Source organism: Rhinopithecus roxellana, chromosome 13 (genome assembly GCF_007565055.1).
Source record: "Rhinopithecus roxellana isolate Shanxi Qingling chromosome 13, ASM756505v1, whole genome shotgun sequence".
Lineage (NCBI taxonomy): Eukaryota > Metazoa > Chordata > Mammalia > Primates > Cercopithecidae > Rhinopithecus > Rhinopithecus roxellana.
The window spans coordinates 8,920,819-8,930,749 of record NC_044561.1 but is presented as its reverse complement, the minus strand read 5'-3'; the positions used below and the strand labels follow the sequence as shown (position 1 = coordinate 8,930,749).

Here is a 9,931-nt window from a genome sequence, read left to right as displayed (position 1 = left end):
AGTGGTCTTCACACTCTGGTGCTAGATGCCCTTTGAAGCTTTAGATGGCCCCTGGAGAACCCCTCCCACCCTAGACTGGCCTCTGGGAATGGTTCCTGCCATTCAAGTACTAAGACCTGGCTCACTTCACGCTGCCAGGGCAAACATAGATACGAAGAACAGGTCCATCAAGAATGAACATCTGGAAACTCCTGGCTGTGCCCTCGGAGAGGTAGCACTCAGGCTGCCGCTACCATGTGGGGTGATGAGCCAAGTGGCCTAGAAGGCAGCAGTTGCCACAAACACACTGGGACAGGCACGGGAGGTGGGGGACAGAGCCTCGGCCACGTGCACTTCCCGTTCATCTTGTGTCCAAGTCAGCAGCCTTGGCGCTGACCGGCTGTCAGCCCTTCCTGCTTGCGCTCAGGAAGGGAGGGATCAAAGAGTTCCTCTTGCCCCATCCCTGGTGTTGAGTTAACAGGGAAAGGTCCCTTAGCCACCTGGCCTGGGAAAAATGCTTCACACACAGGTCTCAAGATGACTCATGGCCACTGTCATTGTGCCCCCTGGCCAGGTCACTCCGTAGGGACACTCACAGCAAATAAAGTCAATAAGCAGGGAACATGCGGGCCTGGGCCGGCAGGGGAAATGCTAGCAGAACAGTGCTGCCTGTTTTTGTCTTTCCATGATCCCATCCCGGTCAGAGGCTTCTCCCGCTCCCAGCAGCGACCGGCAGTGTCTGTCATGACCCTTCTTCCCAATTTCCATGGAAAAGCACAAGCATCTGTCCCGAAAACAGGCCAGGGCACAGGCCCAAGTCCCAGAATAGGGACAACTGCAGGTGTGAGGAATTTAAATAAAAAGGCAGGATGCACACCTGGGCGGTACCACCAGCCCTGGGGAGGTTGGGACGAGACGGGACGGTGGGAAGGTGGGGGATGTGCACAGGCCTGGCAGGAGGTGCCTCGGAGAGGGGAGGGGCAGTGGAAGCCCCTTTGGGGCGGGGAGAGGGCAGGGGGCGTGGCGGACAGGGCGCAGTGGGACCCGGACCGACCTAGTCTGCAGGGACTGGGGCTGGGGAGGCCCTGAGGGCCCCGAGCCACCCTGGGCTCGCTGTCCCAAAGATTCCCAACGCGATCTAACTGGGCGCAAATAAATGGACACGCAGGCGGCTTCCAAAAGAGGCGAAACCGTTTATCAAGTCGGCGCCGGCGCGGTATCTACAGTATCTACAATATCTACACGTATCTACACCGCCTGCAGGCGGGGCTCTCGGGTTGTCTACACTGCAACTGCCGGCCGGGCTGCGGGCGACGCGGTCTCGGGGAGAACAATAAATATCACTTCCTTCCGCCTGCGACCGGGCGCTTTGGCACTGGCGGGCGGGGACCCCGTGGCCCTCGGGGCCGGGGAAGGACCTGCGGTGGCTCCGGGGAAGGACCCGCGGTGGCTCCAGGGACTGGGGAACCGGGATACTTCGATAGCCCAAGGGGCTGGGGGGTGGCGAGGGGGCCCCCATGGCTTCGAGGCTGGGGAAGGGGAGACCCGAGGTGGCCCCTGGGACTGAGGGAACGTATTTCTTGCTGGCCCTTGGGGCAGGGTGGCCGGGCCCCGCGAACCTCGGGGCTGTGCGGGGCCAGGGCAGGGGCGCGGCGGGGCGGGGCCCGCGTTATCTGGGGCAGTAGTCGTAGGAGCCGGGCGGCGCGGCTCCGGCCGACGAGTACATGTTGGCAGCCGCGGCAGCTGCGGCGGCGGCGGCGGCGGCGGCGGCAGCCGGACTCACGGGGTGGTGGTGGTGGTGCGGGTGAGCGTGCGGGTGGTAGCCGTGGCTACGCAGGCCGGGCAGGGGGTAGGGCGCCGGCCGGCTCTTGGCCCCGAGGTAGTGATCGTAGGCGGCAGCCGGATACTTGTAGGGGTGGTGGTGCAGCGGCTCCGATGCGCCGGGCGCCTCCAGGCGCAGCTCGGGGTGCGGGGGACTGGGCCGGCCTCCAGGCGCGCCGGGCAGCGGGACTAGACCGCCGGCACCGCCCGCCGCGGGCAGCGAGGGGCTTAGCACCCGGGCCAGCAGCTGTGGAGGGTGCGCCGGGTCCCCGAGTACTGCCTGCCCGCCCGCGTCGCGCTCGAATTCTCGCCGGGCCTCAGCCGCGTCTGCGGAGAGGGCCGAGGAGTAAGCGCGGCCGGCCGTGGCCGCCGAGGAGCTCCGACGCCCCACTCGAGGCCCTGGCGGGGAGAAGGCGCTCGGCCGCCCTCGGTGTTCCCGACCCGTCGGTGCGAGCGTGCCCGAGACCCCGCGCCGCCGGCGCCCCGAACCCTCCCCGGGGCCCGCGCCCCTCTGCGGGCGGCGGCGGCGGCGGGCGGGGCGCAGCCGTCGGGCCGGGCGGGCGAGTGCGCGCTTGCCCGCCGCCGCTGCAGTTGTGCAACCGGCGCGAAAGCCTGGAGCGCCCCGGGGGCGCAGGCGAGGTCGGGCGAGACCGCCGGGGAAGAGCGCGCACAGGGCCGGGACCCGGATCCCACGACCCGGGCCCTACCTTTCTCCGCGCCGCTGGGCTGCGTCGGGGAGGCCACGGGGTTCCGCGAGCGCGCGAAGGCGCTCATGAGCGGCAGCGCGCCGGGCCGGTGGTTCCGGGGCCTGCGGGCGAGAGGCGGGTCAGGGCGGCGCCCGCGCCAGGCGCCCAGCGCTCCCTCTCTCTGGGGAGGACACTCACCAGTCCTCAGGGTCGCAGTCCCGGAAGCCTTTGGCGAAGGGATTGCTGGCAATCTTGAGCTGCGTGATCTGCAGGGAGGTGGGTGAGAGCAAGCCGCTGGAGCCCTGCAGCCTGGGCCACCCGACCTCGGCGGAGGACAGGGGAGTGTTAGGAGAAGAGCACCAAGGGCCTCTCTGCTGCCCCGACAAGAACCAGCCCACATCTGCCTCTCCTCTACCGAGCTGGTGCTCCCTCCTGCAGGGGGCGGGGGTCTGAACCTCCTCTCTCACTACGGAACCCCTCTCTGGTGTCCCCCAAGTGGATGGGGATGGAGACCCTGTGCCCCTGACTGGGACGAGAATGTGGTCACCACCCCCCTCCCTGTGCAGCGCGGGGCGAGGGGAACAGAGCGGGTTCCCTAGGAATCTGGGTACCCCTCAGATCAGGCCCCTGATGGGGAGTTTCCGGAATGGTTGGGAAAACAAACTTTCAGGACAGTTGCCGCTGGAGGTCAAGCTGATAGGAGGCTGGGCCAGCCAGCCTCTGGAGGGAGGGGGCTGCTTGAGGCCCTTGGGAGTGGGGCTCCAGTTGGGTTGGGCTCCACTGGGACCACAGCCTGCAGGTCTAAGCGGACCTACTGTCCCCAAACGGCAACTGAAAATTACACCCGCTTCCCCAGAGGCATTGAATCTGCTCAGGTCCTCCCCACAGGCCCTCACCCGATGGTTCTGGTAGGCAGTGACCGCGGTGAATCGCGTCTCCTCAAACACAAAGGTTTTAAAGTTCTCCTCGGCATATTTCTCGCTATCTTTGCGCGGGTCCACATAGACGACGTGGAAGCGGGGCTGGTATCTGTGCATGGAATTCAGAATAATCTGGAAGACAAGGTGGGGAATCAGCTCTAGCGGTGGGGCTGGGCTGAGGATCTGGGGTGGGAGCCAGGAAACGGGCTGAGGTCTGAGTTGGCAATGAGTTTCCTGGATAAGTTGGGCAAAACCCTTAATTCCAAGATGAGGCTGGGTCACTGGGCCAAGAGGAGGCTGTGACCCACTGGCAACTGCCAGGAATGAGCTCCAAGCAGCAAAAGATCTGGGTTTAGGTTCTGTGGTGCCTGCCCAGCGGCCTTGCTGGCCTGGACTCCATAAAGCCTTTCCCCAGCCCCCTTGCACCGCCCCATTCTTTCCATTAAAAAAGCTTCCCGCATAAAATCAGGAGCAGGGTGAGAGAAGGAGGGCGACCCCTCTCCCAGGGCCCAGGTCCACTAGGCTGTGTGACCCCTGACCAGAGGCTGCTCTCGTCATCGGCATGCCAGTGCTGCCCAAGCTCTGCCTCAGCCTCTGGCCTCGCAGGGACTCTAAAGGGCCTCCTCGGAGGCAGCCGAGAGCCTCCTGGAGACAGCCGAGGGCCTGGGGACTCTACAGGCCTCTTAGGTGGGTGCCTAAGGCCTTGCTTGTGGGACACCGGGAGCCTGGGGAGGCGATCGCTCACGTGGCCGTTGTCGTCCAGTAGGTTGTTGGTCAGCTTGAGCTTGTCAAAGGACACGATTTGCTTCATCCACTGCGCGCCCTTGGCAGGCGAGTCGGGGTGGTAGTGCACACGGCCTGGCGTGGCAGGGTCAGCCTTTCCTGCCACCAGCCAGGAGGAGCTGTGGAAGGCGTACCTGGAGCGGCACGGGGCAGGGTTGTGCATGTGGAGGTGAACCCAGAGGGCCTTGACCCCTGTGCTGGATGAACCCTAAAAATGCCTCTGAGAAGTTTCCCTGCCTGTGAGATTGAACCCTCTGCTGCCACACATGCTAGGAGCTTTTCTGAGGGGGGCTATGGACTAAACACAGAACTCCCACCCACCCCAACACTCAAAACAATCAAGGCACTGGACACCCTGTGGGGCACTGAGCGGGGAGGCTGGGCTCCCACCATCTCATTTCGCTGGATGCGGGTCCTCCCAGCCGGTGCCGCTGCGGTGGGAGCCCACACTTGGTCTTGCCGGGCCTCAGGCACAGGGCAGTGCTCATTCTCTTTATTAATTGCTGTTAATTGTCCAGGCAGCTGAGGCCCGCCCTGCATAATCTCTCCCGGCCACCCCACCTTTCCGGCCCAGCTCCAGGACCCAGAGTTCCCTGGGGATGGGGGAAGGGAACTAGGCACTCAGGCTGGCCTCCTGGGAGAGGGAGACTTTAAGAAGTCCGGGGCTGGGTACTTGACTGACTACCCTAGGGCCACACCAGCCCAGGGGCGCAAGAGCTGTCTGCAGCCTGCAGCTCAAGGGGCTCCCAGAGGCGGGTTCTGAGAGCACATGGAGTGGGATTGTCGGTCTGGGGTCAGATGGGAGTGGAGGAGGGAGCGGGTTGATCGGGCAGCATCGCAGGTGCCTGAAGAGTTTCATGGTGCAGACGACCCTTGGAGTTGGGTCACCAGACAAAGACCCGCCACTTTCCAGGGTGCCCTCCCAGGTCCCTTACGCTCACAACCACTCGCTCACCGGTAGCGCTTATCATCCACCGGCACGAAGTCCATGAGCAGCATATAGTCGGCCATGGGATCCATGCCGAAGAGCTTCACTTGGAAGGTGGGGAACATCCGCCTGGGGGTGATGAGGCCTCGGGTCACCCCAGCTGGTAGAAGGCGGCCCCCCTTAACCTGCCAGGGCTAGCAGCCCCTCTGCTTGGCCCCTCCCTCCAGCCTCTGGGGGCTGCTGTGTCATCCCAACCCTTGGGCTCCATCTCTCCTGGCTTAGCTGCTCTAATCTGGGCAGGCCCCACTCAAGTGGGAGCTCGGCACAGCAGGGGAGCCTCCTGGGCCGTTCCTGGACGCAGAAATAGCTGGCCCAGCGCTGGAGACCCCACCTTCGGCAACCTTGGACTGCATAAACCCGGCCTCGCCCTTGCTGACTTTTTGGCCTCTTGGTCCCAGCTTCGGCCGGCAGCAGGGTGCCTAACATGCGCCCTTAGCAGAGCCTCCCCAAATTGATGAAAGCAGCTCCCGGCTCCAACAAAGTGAAACCGGGTAGTCCCGTGTGATTTCAAGGCGTACCCGCTGCCCTTTTAGCTGGGTCTTCGGCTGTTACCCAATCCCCTCAGTGAGGCGAGGGCCCAGAGCCCTCACTCCCCTGACTCTCAGGGCCCCACTCTATCATGGCCCCATGAAAGAGTCTCCCCACCTTCCTCAGGGCACAGGCAAGCTTCCGCTCCCCTTAAGACACATAACCCCAAGACGCAGCTACCCAGGGTGGACTCAGCTTATGTCTTTCCCATTCCTCAAATCTCCCCCGCTTTGGACCCTGGCTCAGTAACCGATCAGGGCTCTTGAAAGGACATTCTGCGGTACCTGGACGGGTGTAGGCCATGGACAGCCCCCATATGATGGCGCAGGAGTAGTGGCCGTGGGGCCCTTCAGGACAACACAAGGATTGGCCCTCACTTGCCCTCCCCACTGCCTCCCCTCACAAGCAACTCCCTGCAGAAGCCTCTGAACATGGGTTCCCAGGTGAAGCCCAGCACCGATAAGGCCCTTGCCGGGCTGGCCTGAGCCAGAGGCTGGGCTGCCGCTGTCCTCAGGAGGGCCTGTGTGCCTGGGAGGGCCTGGAAAAAAAACCCACAGAGCTGGAGCGGAGCACAGGCCCAGGTTCCTCAGGAAGGACGCCGGCAGCAGGGAAACAGAAACTACCAGAAGGCTTTGCAAACAGGCCCTGAGCTCCCCTTGGCTGTTCGAACTCCGAGCTGGTGTGTACATTTAGACACAGCCCGGCACCCGCCTTTGTCTACTGGTCAAATCGGGTACATCTGCAAAACTTGTTCCCCTTCTCTCTTGGTCTTTAAGACAAATACAGGCCGGTTGGGAGGTGAGGGGCCGCTGGCTACAGAGCCAGGCCCCACAACTATGGGGATCTACGCTGAAGGAAACTGGGTAGCAACTTCCACGGAACAGTGCACGCTGTTTTTAATGGTAATCTTCTCCTGAAAGTGTTCAGAGAGCTGCCTGGCTGCTGCTCTATTATCTTCCCCGCATAGACTGAACTCCAGAACCGAACCAGCGTTTCCTTGAGGTGGGATTTACTAAGAGTCGGCCCGGCCGCGAGGTCCCCTGGACGCTGCTGCCTGCCCCCAGCCGGGTGCGTTCCAAGCCGGGCCGGTTTCTGGGCCACGCGGCGTCCTGGGGCCGCCGGCGGGGCGGGCGGGCGAGTCCCACCGGGCTCCTCGCCGGTTTCCGTGTGGCCCGCGCCGTCTCCTCCCGCCCCGGTGGAGGATAGGTGAGTGTTAGGAGGGAAGCGCCGGGCGGCTGTCGCCGGAACCGGGACGCGGGACAGCGAGGGAGGCAGCGGGGCCCAGAGGGGCCCGCAGGTGGCCGGCCGCGCCCCCGACCCGGCTTTCGGCCCCGCTCACGCGGATCCGGCGGAGGCCCGCGGCCCTGGCTGCAGCACGTGGGGAGGGTCGCGGCGTGGGGAGGGGCGCCCTGACCTGCCGGCCTTGGTGACGATCATCTCGGTGCCCAGCTGGTTGAACTCGTCCCACAGTGCCTTCATCTCCAGCTGCACGCTCACACCGGCCACCTTCGCGTTCTTCTTCACCGGCGCCTTGGCTGCGGCCGCGCAGCTGGCCCCGGGGCCCTCGGGCTCGGCGGCGGCGCTGGTGGCGGCCCGGGCGGCCGGCGCAAACGGGTAGGCGTGCGGCGGCGGCGGGCCCGGGGCGCCGGGGGCGGCGGCGGCGCACGGATCGTAACGCGGTGGCGGCGGCGGCGGCGGGGGCTCGCGCGGGCCGTATGGGTCGGCGCCGGGCGACGCGGCGCCCGGGAAGCCCCCCGCGGCCCCCAGGCTGCTCAGGCTGCTGGCCGTGAAGGCTGCAACGTCGCAGAAGTGCGAGAGCTGCGTGAGCCAAGGGCTGGACACGGCGGAGATCATGACCCGCGGGCCGCCGCCGCCGCCCCCCCACCGAGCTGAGCGCTGCCCCGCGCCGCGGGCCGAGTGGCGGGCGCCGCGCTGCGTGCGCCCCGGGCCGCGCAGCCCCACACCGCAGGCCGGCCCCGAGGAGGCGCCCCGCCCCGCCCCGCCCCGCACCCCCCCACCCCCGCGCCGAGACAATGGCCTCGCTCCCTCCCCCGGCCCTCGCCCCTCCCCCGCCCCTTCCCCCTCCCCGGCCCCCAGCCCGCCCGCCGCGGCTCGCTCGGCCCGGGGCCCCCCGACCGCCCGGACCGGCTCACCGATGCGCCGGGCCCGTCGGCCGTCCCTCGCTCTGCCGCCCGCCCGCGTGCGTTTCTCCTCTCTCTCTCCCAGACGTTCCTTTCCTAATTTGTTTTTTTACCTTTGTCGTCCTCATTTAAATTTTCCCTCCCGATCATCTTTCCTTCTTCCCCTATCTCTGTAGTTTCTCTTTATTTCTGTTTTACTTTCCGCCTCTTGCCGTTTTTCTCCATCCTCGCCTTCCTTTTCACTTTATTTTTAATCATTCTTTGTCTTTCTTTTAGTCGGAGCCTTTCCTCTTATTTCTGTATGTTGTTTTTTATGTTTTTCTTTTTCGAAAAAAAAAATAAAAACTAAAGTCTTTCCTTTTTTTCTTTTTTATGACTTTGCTTTCTGTCTTAAATTTTCCCTTCATTTTCTCTCTTCTCTTTCGCTCTTGCTTTTTATTGCCTTTTCGTGTCTTTCTGTTTCTCTCCTACCTTCTTCTTCGGGTATTTTGTGTTTTCTCTCTTTTGCTCTATTTCGTCTCCTCGACTTCCTGGCGGCTTTCTCTCCTTCTGTGAAACTCTTCTGCACTCTCCTCTCTTACTAACTTTCCTCCCCTCTCTCCAAGCTCACGGCCACCTCTGCTCTTCTTCCCAGCCTCACTCGCCCTCTTCCGGGCCTGTGTTTACCTGCGTGCCCATCTCCAAAGCTGGGCCCCCAGGCTGGTGAGGGGACAGGCTTTGGGCGGGATGCTGGCTCTTCCTCTCTACCCCAGAGTTGCAGCCAGAAGCCTGGAGCCCACCCTACCAAGAGCTGCCTCCACCTACTCTGCACCGGGGCCCCATAGCAGCTGAGGCAGGGGGTCTGGCGGGCGGGCCAGTGTAGACACGACCTGGAGGCTCACCTTCCATGTCTCTGGTGACCGTGCTGAAGTGCATCCCGGTCGGGGACCCTGGCAGCCAGCGAAGCTTCACCCGGTCGGAGGACCCTGAGCCCTGGTGGGCGGTGCGCTCCGCCGCCTGGACTGCAACGAGAGAGGCGATGCTGAACGCACTGGCCCGGGGAGACAGCGGGCTCCGCGCGTCCATAGGCGCCCGGCGGCCTGGCCGGCGCCGCCTTCCACTGCGTGTGCCCAGCCTCACCGCGCCCAGCCCAGCCCACGAAGCCCAGGGGCGGGGGCCTGTGATGCCACTCACAGCCGGGGGCCCCTGGCCCAGAGGATTATGGCGTCATGGGCCCCCCACTTGGGGCTGGTAGCAGCCGAGGGGCCCAGACGGGTGGAGCACCCTGGAAGTGCAGGGCCCTCCTGGTTTCCAAGCTCCCTGCCCCCTTCGTCCGTTCCCAGGGACCTCCATGACCAACGCCCCTTGAACATCCCGTTGCTCCTGCAAAGGCACGGCTTTCCTCTGTGCAGCGAAGCCACCATCAGCTTCTACAGCCCCCCGAGGAGAGGTGTCTATACCAGCAGCACCCAGCCCTAGCCCGAGGTGGCAGGGCACCCATGAAGCACCCAGTGGCTGCCGGGGCCCAGCCCTGCCCCTGCTCTTGGCCCCTCCTGCCTCCACCTCCTCCCTGGCTGCCCCTGCACCTGGGTGAGGAGAGGGCAGCTTGGGCTCTCGCACCGGCCACTGGCAGGAGCCCCAGGGCCGCAGCGTCCTCTGTTCCTCGGCGCAACAGGACAGGACCCAACCCAGTAAATGCCCAACAGCCCCCTGAAGTTGGCTCACTATCGTCGCTGGAGACCCCAGCGGAGGGACGCTGCCCAGGCTGCGCAGCCCAGGAGCCCAAGCGTCACGCGCACTTGTGCGCACCGCCCGCCTCTGGCCAGGACGCTTATACATCCGGAGGGTGGGCAGTGCCCGCTCCTCCGACCTCCCTGCGCACCGGCCGGGCGCAGGGAGGGCCGGGGGCGGGGCCTGGCCAGCCGAGGGAGCCGAGGACACGAGGACATGTTGGAGAACTTCAGGCCACTGGATCTGATGCTGCCCCCGGGCACCCAGCAGCCAGCCTGCCTTCCGGGAGAAGCTCTGTGGCGCGACCAGGCTGGGCAGAGTGAGGCCAAAGCCCGCCCCTCAGCCTGGTTTCTAGGCCCAGGCATCCCAGACGCC

At 64.8% G+C, this 9,931-nt stretch overlaps 1 protein-coding gene across 3 annotated transcripts; it reads right to left on the bottom strand.

The window, feature by feature from the left end:
- Positions 1-1,152: 1,152 nt before the first annotated feature.
- TBX1 (T-box transcription factor 1) lies at positions 1,153-9,630 on the bottom strand. 3 transcript variants are annotated; one of them, XM_030913877.1, is made up of 9 exons: positions 9,551-9,630; positions 8,728-8,847; positions 7,120-7,498; positions 5,145-5,246; positions 4,152-4,323; positions 3,383-3,538; positions 2,685-2,752; positions 2,508-2,608; positions 1,153-2,127 (listed from the first exon to the last, which is right to left on the bottom strand). In XM_030913877.1, exons 2-9 carry the CDS (start codon positions 8,759-8,761, stop codon positions 1,649-1,651), a joined length of 1,491 nt encoding a protein of 496 aa, XP_030769737.1. In that variant the 5' UTR covers positions 8,762-8,847; positions 9,551-9,630; the 3' UTR covers positions 1,153-1,648. The 3 variants fall into 3 exon arrangements, with proteins under 3 accessions (XP_030769737.1, XP_030769738.1, XP_030769736.1); XM_030913878.1 differs by having other exon boundaries at positions 7,120-7,539; positions 9,551-9,624; XM_030913876.1 differs by lacking the exon at positions 9,551-9,630 and having other exon boundaries at positions 8,728-8,959.
- Positions 9,631-9,931: the final 301 nt, after the last annotated feature.